Here is a 16,682-nt window from a genome sequence, read left to right as displayed (position 1 = left end):
TTTCACTTCCAGCCACACCTGACGAAGACCGAGAAAGGATACCCTCTTCCCTGCCACTGCACAATATTGGAGCAAGGTGAAGAGTTTGTGGTTGCTCAAATTGTTGACTCCCATCAGAGACTGTTGCAGTATCTTGTTGACCTGAAGGGCTAAGCACCTAAAGACCACTCTTGGAAGTCTGCAGTAGAAGTCCATGCTCTTGCTTGGTGAGACAGTTTCATCTTCGCTATCCATCTAAGCTGAGCCAGCTTCCTATGTTCCTATGACAGTGGTAGTGTCAGACCCTAGCCCTAACTACTAACTCAGTGTCTGACTCTGAAGAGACTGGATCCGCTCAAGAGGGGAAAGTCCTTCCAACAGATTTTCAGAGGATATTGATCAACTGTGCTTCCTCTAAAGATTTGCAGAGAGAAGATTTATCTTATGACATCATAAGATATCATATTGCTATTGTTGACCGCCCAGAGACTATTGTTAACCACCCAGAGACGAAAGTTTGGGGTGGTGTACAAATGTAATCAATCAATCAATCAATCAATCATCAATCTTCCCATTTCATAGAAGATCTGAGGCCAAGAGAGTGACATTTCTAAGGCTATCCAGATATTTCACATATGAGTAGGGTATTTCACATATTACTCAGGTCTTACTGGCTGAAATCCGTCATTTCTGTGAGACCACATTGGGTGTCCAGTAACTTGAACAGCGCTACTTACTTTTACCCAAGTTTAACTAAAAAGTACATCCAGACTGCTCATGCAGCTAGTGCACATCACATACTCCAGGGGAGGGAAGATATTAGTCTATCTCCCCTTTCCTCTGAAGCCAACTGTGACCCCTGAAAATATGTCCCTAAGGGCTCTGTGACCCTCAGAGTCATATTTTTATGGGTCAACATTGGCTTTCGGGGGAAGGGGAGACAGAAAATCAGCCATATACCCCCACACCCACCCCAAGTGCTCATGCAGAAATGCTGCACAAGCACTTATTTAGATTGGATGTCAGCCAGTATCTTTTATCATAGTACTAAAAGAAAAAGTCATTTTAAAAAAATTACCCTTGTCCCAAATCTTAACATTAATCAAAGAAAAAAATTACATAGCAAGCCAACTTCTTATTAGAGATAAATTTCTACTGCCATAAAAATATCTTTTCTTGATAGGTACTGCAGATATATATTCATTAGTTCTTTGCTTATAGATTTTATTTCCTGCTAATTGATATAAAGTGTTTTTCCCTTAATAGAAGGCTAAAACAAAAGTTACCTTCCTTCTTCATCCCAGCACGAAAACATTTTCTTAAACGACAGTATCTGCATTGATTTCTCTTGTCCTTATCAACAATACATTGCCGGCTAAATCTGTTGGACAGAATCAAGGGTAAATATATTAGAGTACAAGTACAGGCGGATCCTGATTAGCACAACTGAAACAGTTAATGGGAACTGTCAAAACAATGTCTCCAACTATTAACCTTCACTAGTATTTTTTTCTTTAATCAGACTTGAAACATTTCTCTTTGCCATTCTTCTAAAGGGAATAATTTCTTGTGATGGGCAAGTAAAATCCCATTAGGTTATTTATCATCTTGGGAAAGTAAGGCATATAAATTGTGCTATTGGTTTAGGGTATGTTTAGGATGAATCTTTCTTCATCCTATCCTGCCTGTGTACATGATCAGAAATAAGAAGGCAGCCCTACTAGATCAGATCAAAGATCCAGTTAATCCAACACTCTCTTTTCAAGTGGCCCACCAGATGCTTCTGGAAATGCAGGGCATGAGGGCAGCACATGAAGGGCTATTCAAGCAGAGGCAGGGCATGAAGGCAATGGCTATTTTTGTCCACTTCATCTGGTATTGAGAGATACACTGCCTTTGTATGTGGAGGCTCTATTTAATTGTCATGGTCAATAGTTGTTAATAGACCAATAGTCCATGCATTTGTTAAATCCTTTTTAATGCCTTCTAAGTTAGCTGCCAGAGCCCCTGGTGGCACAGTGGTAAAACTGCCGCCCTGTAACCAGAAGGTTACAAGTTCAATCCTGACCAGGGGCTCAAGGTTGACTCAGCCTTCCATCCTTCCGAGGTCGGTAAAATGAGTACCCAGAATGTTGGGGAGCAATATGCTAAATCATTGTAAACCGCTTAGAGAGCTCCAGCTATAGAGCAGTATATAAACGTAAGTGCAATTGCTATTGCTATTGCTATAATCATATTGTTGGGCACATCATCATCATCATCATCATCATTATTATTATTATTATTAATCTTTTCAACATTGTATTTATGTATTTAATTCTAATAAATTTATTCTATTTATTTAATATATACCATTCTGTGATCAAAGCTCTCTGAACAGTTCACCAAAAAAAAAGTTCAAACACTCAATTAACTATTAACTCCACTATAAACATGCCAAGGGTTGTTTTTTGGTATCAAAAGCCTTCCATTTTAACACCATTAATTAGTTTGGTGAAGAAGTATTTCTTTTTGCCTAGTTTGCTGTTGATACGTTTCAGTGGATGACTAATGACATAATACTCCAGTATTATGAGAGATAAAGAAGAAATTCTCTCCATCTACTTTTCCTATTCCTTTCAAAATTTTATAAACCTCTATTATGTTCACCCTTATCCTGGTGCAAGGACACAAGTGTGATCCTTATGCTGGAGCTAGAAGTATATATTAAGGCCAAACAAGATGAGACAACAAGACATCCATGCTGACAAATTCAGGGGCATAGCTAGGGGAGAGGAGGCCCGTGTTCAACCCTCTCCCCGGCAGCCCCTCGTAAGGGAGATAATGAAGAAAACTAGCCGACCCCACACAGAGCATCTGTGCGCTCTTTGGGGTCGATGGTTACCTCTCCCCCATCTTCTGCCCCAGTCTCTGCTTCCAGGCCCAGCCATCTCTCCTCCCCACTGCCACTTCTGCCCCCCCTTTCTTTTGTGGCTGGGCCGGGGCCACCATCTCTGGCCTCCACGGCCGGGCCGCCACAGCAACCAATCCTTCTGGGTGCGCCTCAGCCAATCAGGCGCATCCGTCACCCAACCAATCAGCTGGGCTTTGGGACGCACATTCCAAGGCACACCCAGGAGAATTAAGATAATAGATAGGGAAGGGTGGAGCTGGGGGGCCTGAGTTCTTTGAACCCATTATAGCTACATCCCTGGACAAATGTATTAAAAGCCACCATAAAGAGGGCTGATATGGACTGGGGCTGCAGTGCTGTGAGAAGAGATAGTTAATCCTTTCCCTCCCTCCCTCCCTGAAAGCTGCTGTTTCCTGCATTAAGAAAATAAATGTAATTCACTCCATGCAATTATCCCTATTTATGAATTATCCAGGAAAGTGGCATGGGAGGCACCCTTCCTCCCCACAGCACTGCAGTCTTCCCCCAAATCAGTAGTTCCTACTGCTACTTTTTTATAAACAAATTAAAGAGATGGGAGATTTGATTATTGATCTCTGCCATCTTACCTCTGAGACCCTCATTAGCTTGGCTCCAAAGAGTAAAGAGAAACATACTTCCAAAATATAATTCCAAAACCAGATAAGGGATTGCCCTGGCCAGGGTGGAGCTGGACATTTCTTCTCTGCCATTCACTTTAGCCATGATGGTGCAATGGGTTGAACTCCAACAGCTAACATGGACTGATATGATCAGGCTGGTAAATGGCTTTAGTGTAAAAACATCCTACAGCTACAACTGCAGACGTCAAGTGCACGGTGATACATGCTAACGTTCCATCCATTTCAATATTAACGTATATATAGATATGTTTAGGCCAGAAAGTCTCAAGATAACAGAAGAAAGAGAGACCAAAGTCAAGTGATAGTAATAGCAGGAGAGAGAGTACCTTTTAACCTTGGCAGCAGTTCTGGGAAACCTTCTTGAGAAATGAGAAAGAGATAAAAGAAAATGCTAGAGGGCACCTTGTAGCAACAGATCTAGTAATACCTGAGGGGGTGGAAATAACTGAGGTATGAGAACTAAATATATAACGGGGGACAGTAGGGCAGTGAAGAGCTCCCAGCGAGTGTTGCTTTCAGAGCAATATCTACATCCGCTGTCATTTGCAAATGAAATTGTTTAGCCCAGGATTGTAAATGGTGGCTGCAAAGAATATGCTGACTGCCATTCAGCAAGGATTTTCCCCCAGCAAGGATTCCGTCCAACAGTAGAGCTTTGAAAAGGCAAAAAGGTACACAAGATATTTACATTATTTTATTTCGATCTTGCCCAGGGGCGGAGCCACCATTGGGCCAACAGGTTCAAAGAACCCAGGCCGCTGACCAATCAGGGACCGCAAGACACGCCCCCCGCATCTGATGTCAGACGCCATTTCCCATCCTCTGTCTTCTCCCCATAGAGGGGCCGCACGCACGGCCCCTCCGGGAGCTAAACAAAGGCTGGTGCTGTGTTCACAGCACCAGCCAGGAGCAGCTCTTCCCTGCAAAGGCAGGGAAGAGCTGCTCCTAGTTGCGCGCTGCGAATGCAGTGCCAGCCTAAGTAGCTCCTGAAGGGGCCGCACGGCCCCTTCAGGAGTTAAAAGGCTGGCGCTGTCTTCGCAGCACAGCCCAAGAGTGGCTCTTCCCTGCAGGGCTGCACTGCGAAGGCAGCGCCAGCCTTCGTTTAACTGCTGAAGGGGTCGCATGGGCAACTCTCTCTGGCCAAATGGAGCCTCAAGGCTAGCCCCAGCATCTGATGTCAGACGCAGGGGCGGGGTCAGCGGGGCCACGGCGGCAGCCACACACAGGCCGCCAGCGGTCCTGCTCCACCAGTGATCTTGCCTTTTGCTCTAGAAAGATCCACTTGACATGAGTAAAGGACACATATTCCATCACCATGGAAGTTCCTGGAAGAGACATTGTGAATTACATATCTTAAGCTGCAACTTTCCACCATTGGGCTGCAGGCAGCTGTGCACACAGAGTAAGGAGAGAGGTTTTCCAGAACTGGCAACAGAAGTAGCAGGTAAGGGGAGAGTCAGTCTAGGGCTGGAATGAAGACCCAGGGAAACAGCGAGCAAAAGGGCACAATAGTAGGGATGTGCCGAAATGCAATTTGGCCAGGGTATCGCTATAATTGAGTGAATGGGTTCAAAGAGCCCGGGTCCCCTAGCTCCTGAGGGCCCTCCCACCTCCACCCCTCCCTATTTTCTTCATTATCTCCCTCACTCCAAGGGGCCGGCAGAGAGAGGGGTGAACACGGGTCCCTTCTCCCCTAGCTATGCCCCTGAATTCGACATCTGAAATGCAGGCACATCCCTTTGAAACCGAGGGCTTACACAGTCCCTTTAACACCGACTGGAGCAGGTCCATAATGTCTGCTCCTCCAATCCCGGTGCCCCCCCCAGCTATGCCCACACACTGGCAGGGCGTTTCCCAGATGCTGCTCTGCGACACCAGCATGCACATGGCCTCCGCCTATGCTGTGGAAAGTGCTGGGATTATGGCAATGGCGGTGATCGGAGGAGGAGCCTGTTCCCCTCTGTGCGGAAGATGCTGTGTCAGCCCTCAATTTTAAAGGGATATGTCCACGATTTAGATGCCAAATCGTGTTTCAGGCACATCCGTATTTGGTGCAGAGTGTTATCAACATCCTGACGACACCCAATTATATTTCTCCATATCAGCATCATCAGGAAATGACATAACTTCCCTAAATGCTTGCCTGGAGCCAGTAATAGGCTGGATGAGGGATAACAATCTGAAGTTGAATCCATTTAATTGTTTATATTCCACCCTTGCTAACAGGCAAAGAGGCACATTTTAATGTGGTGATTCTCTTTATTTAGCAGAGGGAGAATAACTGGCCCTATCCACCACCAGCACAGTGACTGTTGCTGGTGTACCTCCAATGACTTTTGCTGGTGTCTATCTTAGATTTCTTTTTAGACTGTGAACCCTTTGGGGACAAGATAAATATTTTATCTTTATTTTATTTTATCTTTATTTATTATTTCTCTGTGTGAACCGCTTTGGAAACTTTTGTTGAAGGCAGTATATAAATTGTTGTTGTTGCTGCTGCTGCTGCTGTATATTCTGTGAAAGTGTTTTAATTGTTTTTATTTTATATTTATATTGTAACTTGGATTGTATACACCATCTAGAGAGATGATGGTATATAAATATGATAGATAGACAGACAGACAGACAGACAGACAGACAGATAGATAGATAGATAGATAGATAGATAGATAGATAGATAGATAGATAGATACTGATAACATTTCAGAAAGGGGGAATGATAAAAATTGCAATTACTTTGAAGATCTGACTTGGTGTATGAGATCTAGGACTGTTGACGGAAACTGGAAGATGAAACTCATGAAACTTGAGCCATTGATACTGGAGGGATTATACCTTAAATCAGGGGTTCCCAGCATGTAGTATTCCAGATGTTGCTGAATTACAACTCCATAGGAACATAGGAAGCTGCCATATACTGAGTCAGACCATTGGTCTATCTAGGTCAGTATTGTCTTCACAGACTGGCAGTGGCTTCTCCCAGTTAGCAGGCACGAATCTCTCTCAGTCCTATCTTGGAGAAGCCAGGGAGGGAACTTGAAACCTTCTGCTCTTCCCAAAGCAGCGGCTCCAACCCCTGAGGGGAATATCTTACAGTACTCACACTTCTAGTCCCCCATTCATATGCAACCAGGGTGGATCCTGCTTAGCTAAGGGGGCAAGTCATGCTTGCTACCACAAGACCAACTCTCATCATGTAGTTCAGCAACATCTGGACAACCACAGGTTGGGAACTCCTGCCTTAAGTAATGCCTCTTTATGTATTGGCATCCTCCTGCCAAATAAGATAATTGAGGGAGAATGTTTTCCAGGTGATAGCTCCCTACAAACACACTACACTCACAGAACCAGTAAGTCTAGTTCTGTGGAACTCTTCCCTTGAAGAACTCACCATGCTCATCCTGACTGGTTTGTTTGTTGATATACAATTTTTGTTTAAGCATGTTTTTAAACTACTTTAGGAGTTAAACATAACCTGGCCTCAGTTGACTAAACTAGGATGTTTTGTTATTTTTAAATTAGGCATTGTTTTTATCTATGGGCCAGATATGACTTTGGCAGAGTAATGCTGCCACTTTGAAAGCACACTCATTGTATACAGAACAAACATAATATTTCCTCCATGTCTTTCTTGGAAAGAAAACTGTCCTATAAATTTCCAGCAATTATTGGCTGTGGAGAGCACTGATTGGCTAGCTTGAATCCATGTTGCTGTGATGTCACCATGATGTCACCAAGATACTGTCCAGTTTCACAATTGTTTTTTTTTAAATGATGCAAAGTGAATCAATATGAATCAATAAAAAAACATGCACCTTAAAAGTTTATAAAGTGAACAAATAAGCATATTTATGACATGCGCTTGATTAAGACTAAAACATTCTTGATTTACAAAATAAAAGGTGGACTGCCTGACTGAAGCAAGAGAAGAAGGGTAACACTGATAGGCGACCTAACTCTCTCTCAACTTGATAGAATTTATGTCTGTCATGCTAACTGTGAAGCTGGAATCATACTTTATGGCTGGACTTCACTTTAAATATTACATCTGTTTTTACTCTATACAGGTGAACCTCTCCATTTGCGGCTCCAAAATCTGTGGTTTCACATATCCACGGTTGGGTAATTTACACTAGGGGTGTGCATGAGCCCTCTGATGCAGAACCAGTTCGTATCGAACCGGGCCAGTTTGGCAGTTTGAGTGGACCAATTCAACATCAAAGGGAGCTGGGGTGGAGGGGGGCAGCGAGAAAAGTAATGTAAAGTACTCCTTACCATCTGGCATTACTGCCGGCATGGCCACTCACTCTCTCCCTGGCATTGCCCAAGCACATGGAGGTCCCTATTTCCCTATTTACCAAGTCGCCCACATGGTGGCTATGCGGTTGTGGCCTCCATGCATGCCCGGAGGCATTACTGGAGGCATTACAATTCAAACTGAACCACGAGTTCTGGTACATGCTCACCCTTGACACCCAACCTTGGCATACATGCAGGTGGGGGGGGGAAGGTTTGTGAAGAGAAAAACCCATGTATCTACTGGTTCAGGGTGGCTGGAAATAAGGATCTGCCCAAACACAATGTGCCAAAATGCATCCAAATCACGGGCATCCCTTTAAAACAAAAGGCTTAAACAGCCCCTTTAACACAGAGAGGAGTAGGTACATACCTGCTCCTCTGCCAATCACCACAATTGCCATAATCCTGGTGCTCCCTGCAGCTAAGCCTGCACACTAGCGGGGCATCTCCCCAGCTGCCATTGCACGACGCCAGCACACAAAGACCTCTGCAGATGCCATTTGTATGGTCAGCATGGTTGCTAACCATGCAAAGGACCACTGCGCATGTGCAAAGGCCATGTGCATGCCGGCATCATGCAGGGGAAGATGGGAGATTCCCCACTGGTGTGCAGGCATAGTTGGGGGGAGTGCTGGGATTACAGCAATAGCGGCAATTGGAGGAGGAGCAGCTATGGACCTTCTCACTTCTATGTTCATGGGGCTGTGTAAGCCCTCAGTTTTAAAGGGATGTGCCCGCAAGTTGGATGCTGAATCACATTTTGAGTAAATCCCTAATTCGAAATTACCTCTGAGGTAATTTATGGCCACAATTTTGAAAGGAGCAGCCATTTTGTGGCTCATTTGTATAAACTTTGATTTTAAAAAACGTGATTTTTGTGTGTGTGGAAAGCCAGATTTGGAATCTTTGTGGGGTATAGCTGGACACCCAGAGACCTGCAGAGCATAGTAAGGCCATTTTTTCCCATTGGGGGGCCTGTTTTCAACATTTTCAGCAGTTTCCAAAGTTTCCAGAAACCTAACCTCTATCTTCTATTTCTGCTGACCAATGGCTGTAATAAAATTGATGATGATGAACCTAACCTCCCAAGTCCCATTGATTCAATGTCTCGGCATCCGCTGTTCTGTTCTCCGCTATTTTAGTGGAGAACAGAGCCCTCACAGATACCAGGGTTCACCTGTATATTAAATTCTGGAAACCAGACTCACTTTATCCACCCACTAACTGGGCAAAGAAGCACCTTTTGAAATGGTGATTTTCTTATATACCCACTCTTAAGATAAGAGTAGGAAAGCAATAGTCCCTTTTCAGCACCAGCATGGAGTCCCTCCAGGGGCTTTTGCTGGTGTCTACCGTGTGTGTGTGTGTGTTGTTCGGGGTGGGGGGCTAAGACCGGTGATCTTCAATATTTTTCAAGTGGGGGCCACTTTGGCAAAAAAAACTTCAATGTGAGAGCCATTTCCCACTGTGCTGACTTCCACACAGTCCTGCATTTTCCTCAGTGCTGAGAGGGCCTTTTAAGAGAGACTGAGCCCTCGCTTAAGAGCTCTGTGGGGAAAACAACGAGAAAGGTCACACTTTCTGCACTCCATATGCCCAGAGGTTCAAGGGAACTCCGTTTCTCTTAAAGGAGCGCCCCGCCAGTGCTGGCCACAGTGCAGCAGTGCAGATGGGAATGGTCACCTCTGACTGGTGCCAGGGGGACTGCGCAGAGTATTCAGCTTTAGCTGAAGCTTCACACAAGCCTAATAAGCAATAAATTAGGTGGCTGCACATAGGGTTGATCAATGAAGAACACTGTTTTAGCCTGTAAGCTAAAACCGGGAGGCATCTTACTATTGTTTTTCTATGTAAACTACTTTGGAAAAAAATGCACTGAAAAGCAGCATCCAAATACTACTGCTAATAATAATTTTATAAAGGAGGGACAGGATGCAGATATTTCTCATACATAATTAGAGCCCCGTATTCCTTTAATCTGATCTTTCTCATACCTGCAGGTGTAGACATGATTCTTTCGGATGCTGCGTCGGAAGAACCCCTTGCATCCATCACAACTGGAGGCACCATAGTGCTTCCCAGTCGCTCTGTCCCCACATATTGCACAGAGGCCAACGACCCCGTTGTCTGCAGTGTTCATACTCAGCGGTTCTGTTGAGCAACTGTCTGATCAGAGATAAGAACAAGGTGCACAATTAGGAGTAAAGCCTTGGGAAGGAAAAAAAAGTCTGGCAGCAGAGGATAAATTACACAGTCCTGGAAATTTTACTGGCCTTCTCTTTTAATTAGCATTTACCATTTAAAGACTGTAGGAAACACAGCATGCTTAATTACCTCTGATTGTTATTCTAATGAATGCTTTCAAACCTATTGTGCTCAGTTGTCAGAATTTATGATGCTCATAACAATGAATGCTTTTTGTTTAAACCTGAAGACTTGAAATAGAAGTTAGGATACTGACACAATTGCCCAACTCTGTAAGTGTATCTAGTGGCTAGAAGGTCTGTTATTTTAAATAACAAAACATGGCTGTAAGGCAACATTTTCTGGGAGACTTGTAAAAATCATCATATATAAATTCTCAAATAACTTGACAGTGGCTACCAAACCCTACTGATTCTCTGTAAGGAAGGACAGTCAGGAAGCCCGATCTACGCATAGTTATTTAAAGCAAAAAAGCAACGATCTCACTGATAAAAAGTTCTGGTCAGCTTAAAACCAGGGGTTTCTAACTTTGGGTTCCGAGAGGCTGTTTGACTACAACTCCCATCATCCCTGTGGAAAATGGGAGGAGTGGTAGTCCAACAACATCTAGAAACCCAAATATGAGGGCCCATGGCTTAGCAAGTACCGATTACCAGTAGGGGTTTGTGGCTGGGTTCATTCTCCCCATGCAGGTGATCAGCACAGACAATACTTATTTATTTAATAAAGTTTTGCCCACTTTTCTATTAAACCATTTTCTAAGCATCTGCCCAAGTGTGCCTGTTTACCTTGAGCTACCCCATGGTTTCAGGCTAGCTTACAGCAATTCCACCAGTATCCCTGATGGCGATCAGGGCCCCTGGTGGCGCAGTGGTAAAACTGCTGCCCTGTAACCAGAAGGTTGCAAGTTCGATCCTGACCAAGGGCTCAAGGTTGACTCAGCCTTCCATCCCTCCGAGGTCGGTAAAATGAGTACCCAGAATGTTGGGGGCAATATGCTAAATCATTGTAAACCGCTTAGAAAGCTTCGGCTATAGAGCGGTATATAAATGTAAGTGCTATTGCTATTGCTATCCATCTCTGTCCCCAAAGAGCTCACAATCTGAGTACTGGTCACTTGAGGAAACAGAGGGCAAGTGAAAAATGACAAATTCTATTCCGTCACTCATATTTTCTTGCTGCTTTTATTCCCCTATCCAATAATGCAGCTTTCTCACAACACATAGGCTGTTACTGTGCGAGGGAGAGCTTTTCTTCACCTCCCTTTCCCAATTCTGAAGCCACAAATATGCAGCAAAGAACAAACAAAAATAGTAGCAATTTTAAAACATTCTGAAACTCCCTCCCCTCCCTACTTCTAGGAAGGTACAGTGTTGGCTTTTAAATGCCTTGCTATGAAAGGGGACAGGCGCACTTCCAGCTGGTGAAGGAGCAACATGTAGCAGTGACTATTTACTTCACTCACTTCTCTTCACAGAATCTACCATTTTACAGTGCATGTATTTGGGCAATCCTACTGCAGCAAGGAACACCACCTGTGCAACCTTTGGTTTCTGGGTGTCAGATGGGAAGGGGTGTCTTACTGCATATAACATTGTTTTATAACACCTGTGTGACAACCTAGCTGGAACAATTTGAACAGGCCTAGAATTCTATGATCCAAACTCCTCCTAACTTCTCTAAGATGAAAAGCTAAATTCTAAATTCTCTACACTAACATGTCACCTTAAATGGTGCAGCAGGGAAATGCTTGACTAACAAGCAGAAGGTTGCCAGTTTGAATCCCTGCTGGTACTATATCGGGCAGCAGCAATATAGGAAGATGCTGAAAGGCATCATCTCACACTGTGTGTGGGAGGAGGCAATGGTAAACCCCTCCTGTGTTCTACCAAAGAATACCACAGGGCTCTGTGGGAACCAGGAGTCGAAACCGACTTGATGGCACACTTTACCTTTTACACTAACATACAGGATTTGTATAAATGTAAATAGTTTGCTTTTTTGTTCACACTCTGTGTGTGTGTGTGTGTGTGTGTGTGTGTGTGTGTGTGTAGAATCTGATTTTTATAGTACTTTTGTAATGAACTGGGGAAGGGGGAGAATATAATGGGGAGAGAATGAGAGATTTGCTTAAGGGACAGGGACCAAGAAGCATGGAGGTGCATCAGAAACTGTGCTCAGTGAAGTGATTGTTGTTGGTATTTCTGTTGTTCACAGCCTAGAGTCTTTGGAGGAGGCGGTATAGAAGAAATTTCAATACATACATACATACATACATACATACATACATACACACAATGCGAACATTTGAAATAAAGCAAAAGGAATGTACATGTTTACGCCTGGGAAAATAATTTCTCCCTTATTAAATGGTTTTGTTCCCCGATGTTGCTAATCAACAATAAATAGACCAATATATCAAATCTACATTTGTTTTTAACAGCATGGCTGTTGAATATTCCTTATAATTGAAAAAGGTAAAAGCTGCATTACTACAATTTTTCTCCAGATTTATTGATCTGATATATGAAGGATGAATACTTCTCAACAGAAAAATATAACCAAAAAAGATCCACCTATTTCCTACAAAGCATCGTCCCATTTGCTCTCTATCCCCTGACCAAACAAGCTGATCCATTCTGTATGTAAAAGTTAAATTCTGCTTGCTTCGTATCTGACTCAGTAGTTTGGCTTGCGCTAGGACAAAAACTCTTTGCATAGACAATTCAAACCCCACTGAAGTTAAAATGTTACTCTAGTCAAATACCAAGAGATTCTCTCAGCTAAACATTAGCTTGTAGAAAGTGGTTGTGATTAACAGCTCACTCCATTTTAGACACTGACACTCTGGAAATATCCTGCATATTAAACACATCAGCTGCTAGTATAGACCAAGAGACATTTCTGTGGAGTCGCCTATTTTCCCCTCTTGGATATTTCCATCTTAAATGCCAATTTAAATTTTGTGTCTAAAAATATGCGTTTGTTCCCAAACTGCCAATGCTAGATACTCATTTGTCTTACAGTAAATAAAATAAATGCAGAGCATTTCTCTAATTTTGATGAATTGGCTGATGCAGTTGTTTTAGTACACAGAACTGGTATTTTATTTTCTGACCCATAAAGATGTTATAAATAATGTGACTAATTTAGTGATAAAGTGATTTATCGCCTTAAAAACAAAGCTCCATTGCATTAACAACCCCTTATAGTATAAATTTCTTCTTCTTCTTCTCTTTTGCCCACTCATAAACTCAGTTGGTTCCTCATTTATTAAAAGAGTTATACTCACCATTGCTGCTATACAAAACTTGCATTGTTTCAAACTCCAAACTAGTGTAGCTTGGGTCTAAGACTTCACTGTAGTTTGCAATTTCCATGTCCAGGACTGATTCAGAGATCCTCATCATTGACCGTGAACCTTGGAAATGACTGCTTCTCTTCTCCAGTGCAGTAAGATGTGACCCACTGTGTTTTGCTGGCAATCAGTGATTGACAACTCAAATGTTAACTGTGTCACATATGGGTCGCAATGGGAGGAGTTATTTTTTTTAAAAAAAACCTTCAGCATGTCATATTCTGCCTCTATCTTTCCCCCACTTTTATGAGACACCAAAGCAATTTCTTGTGATAACTGAAGGATGCTTCCTGAAATGTTTTGAAGAAAGTTTCTAACTGGTTAACTTCTTCATCCTTTGAAAACAAACACTGTACATAAAAAGGATCTGATTTTATATATATCTTTGGTTAAAAATAAGGTAGAAGGTGCCATTCATGGTCATGAGGTAAGCAGCAGCTGAGTCGGAAGGTTCCCTCCTACTCAGCAGCTGTATCCAGCTACTGAATGAGGTTGGCTCAGGAGCGTAGCTTTAATTGAGCGGATGGGTTCAAAGAACCTGGGCTCCCAAGCTCCAGAGAACACCCCAGCTCCATCTCTCCCTCTTTTCTTCATTATCTACCTCACTCTGATGGGCTTCCGGGGAAAACATGGGACCCCTCTCCCCTATCTACACCCCTGGGTTGGATGACAAGCCCTCTGACCCAGCTGTTGATTAGCACACAGTCATTGCCAGCACCTCCAACCTTGTTTTTAACAATGTCCGATCCAATACCAGCAGTGTGCACAGCTTCCAAACTTGGGGAGAAGGCTTTTTTCTACTCTCAGCAGGGGGCCCAAGATCCACCCCTCCCTATTTAATTCATTATCTCCCTCACACCAAGGGGGCTGCCGGGGACAGGGGCGAACACAGGTCCCCCTCCTCTAGCTAAGCCCCTGCCTACCCTGCTCTTGATCGTGTGAACTGCCCTAGTGTGTAGAAGAGGATGTAAGGGACCTCAGCTGTTATTTAAATGTTATTTTCAAGCTTTCAGCTTGAAAGCTTAACAGTGCTTTCAAGAATCATGCTTTGTTTGTTTGTTTGTTTGTTCCCTTCATCTCAACAGGGGTGTCACACTGTCTCTCCAAACTCAGCAATTTTTAAAAAAGAAATGCTACATCTGCCATTTTTCATGAGGAAAGGCTGTTTCCCTTAGGAGGGTAGTCCAGATGTTGTGGACAGGTCCCCAACTAATCACTGGGCAAACAGTAGAACACAAGGAGGGAGGGAGAATTTTCACTGATCGCCCTTTCCCTCTGAGCCCCCTTTACTCCAGAGTTACGTCCCTGAGAGTTTTCCATTTGTATTTGGGGGAGGGGATATAGGGACAGCAAAAGAAAGAGGGGATTGGTGAGAATCTTTGAATGCTTGAGCTGTAATATTGCGTCAAGTTCATCGTGTGCCACAGGGCATACACTGCACATATGATAGGATGTGTGAGGAAGAAATGTGCACTCAAGCTTGTGCACCTTTGCCATGGCATATAGAATCTTTACTGTAAAATGCTGTACTATGAACCACACCTTTACTATGGGGAAATGCCAATATTCTTGTTCTGAATGCAGATGGTCCCAGGTTCAGTCCCTAGCATCTTCAGGTAGACTCCTGCCTGAAACCCTGGAGAACCACTGCTTCTCAGAGCAGACAATTCTGAGCTAGGTGGACCAATGGTCAGACTTAATATAAAGCAGTGGCTTATGCAAAAAGGCTTGACTCGTACATTGTCCACTGCACACAAAAAGGGAGGGGGAGGGAACCAGAAACCCAAATCTGTTCTTGGCATCCTCTGTGAAAGAAGTAGGTGCATAATTATTAGAAGTGTACCCATTCCAAAGAAATGCACTAGCTTTCCTACAGGGAAAGCATGTTTCTCCTTAGATCCTCTGATCCTTCCTGCTTCATGTACTAGAAACATTTTCTGGCAAATGACCACATATGTATGATAACTCAAGTAATGAATTACTTGGCAATGTACTTTTTGTATGATCCACTCCCCATAAAGATTACACCCAAAGCTGTAAAACTATGATTTGTTACACCTCATTAATAGTTAACATGGTATTCTGAACCTTGTTCAACTGGAGAAATAGAGTCTTAAGACATTTGAAGTTGTTGATCTGGCACAGAGTGGCTAAACCAGTGATAACACAAATGCTAGATTCATAAGAAAGAGAGAGGAAGCAAACCACACCAGTAAAAAATATCAACCGCATGGCAGGAGTAGAAGTACTTCTAAGCATATATTCAAAATTGTTCCATCAAAGCTGAAATTCATAGATGTGAAAGGCCTCAAGAGATACTCTTTTCTATAGTGCAGCTTATCTCTTCTGTGGAACCCAGGCAACAAAAGTGCATTGCTGTCATATACCTTCAAGAGTCTCATAAAATAATTTGCCACTGAACTGATTTCCCCCCCTCAAGTTTGGCCCAACATATTCAACACATTCCCATGCCTCACACTTCTTCTCCATTCCATAAAATGGATTGCGTAGTTTTCCAAATGTTTCTGCATGGAAACTCAGAAAACAGGAGAAAGATAAAAAGTTGACTTCAGGGTATGACAGAAGTCTCTACACAGTATAAGAACATTGCAGCTGAAGGCCCATGAGCCAAATCTGACTCTCCAGATAGTGCTGTCTGAGATCACAACCAGTGTTCCCTCTAACAGGGATTCCCAGATGTTGTTGACTACAACTCCCATAATCCCCAAACAAAAGCCAATACAGCTGGGATTCTGGGAGTTGTAGTCACAGTCACAACCATCCCACTTAGCTTTTCAGAAGCACACATTTCAGGCAGTTTGGAGGGGAAGGGAAGAATGAGAAAGAAAATGAGAACCAGGACAGACACTATTTTTGCTTAAGTCATAAGGCTACAACAACAAAAATTGTAATGCCGTTTAAAATCTAAAATTGAAAATACTGTTAATTACTGTTCTCCTGACACTAGATTCTGTGTCTTTGGACACAATTATATTTTTAAAATGTGTCTGTGACTCTAGCCACATTTCTTGGCAATTCACATTTTCATTCAAAGTTGTGTGTCTCCTACTTTGAAAGATGACATAAAATTAGCTCTAGCAAGCCTCTTCTTCAGGATTCACAGAAGATGATATATTGACAAATAAAGCAGCAGATCCTCCCTGCTCTTGGATACAGATACAACATATATCAGAGAAAAGGAAAAAGTAGAAACCCATCAGCCACACCAGTAAATCTATAAGGATGTTTTGGAAAGTAATGGTAAAATGACTGCCCATACTATAAG

The 16,682-nt window shown here is 43.0% G+C and overlaps 1 protein-coding gene across 3 annotated transcripts in view; it reads right to left on the bottom strand.

Moving 5' to 3' along the window:
• Positions 1-16,682, bottom strand: part of HNF4G (hepatocyte nuclear factor 4 gamma) — a 90,836-nt gene that overhangs the window by 28,092 nt on the left and 46,062 nt on the right. For 2 of the 3 annotated variants that reach the window (XM_053244336.1, XM_053244335.1), the window contains exons 2-3: positions 9,828-9,999; positions 1,266-1,360 (exon numbers count right to left, since the gene is read on the bottom strand). In XM_053244336.1, coding sequence (XP_053100311.1) covers positions 1,266-1,360; positions 9,828-9,973 — 241 coding nt within the window. In that variant the 5' untranslated portion in view covers positions 9,974-9,999. Of the gene's footprint in view, positions 1-1,265; positions 1,361-2,863; positions 3,004-9,827; positions 10,000-16,682 lie in introns of those variants that run through there. The other variant, XM_053244337.1, reaches the window with a different exon arrangement.

This window comes from Hemicordylus capensis, chromosome 4 (assembly GCF_027244095.1).
Source record: "Hemicordylus capensis ecotype Gifberg chromosome 4, rHemCap1.1.pri, whole genome shotgun sequence".
Taxonomy (NCBI): domain Eukaryota; kingdom Metazoa; phylum Chordata; class Lepidosauria; order Squamata; family Cordylidae; genus Hemicordylus; species Hemicordylus capensis.
This window is presented reverse-complemented; position numbering and strand designations above follow the sequence as displayed.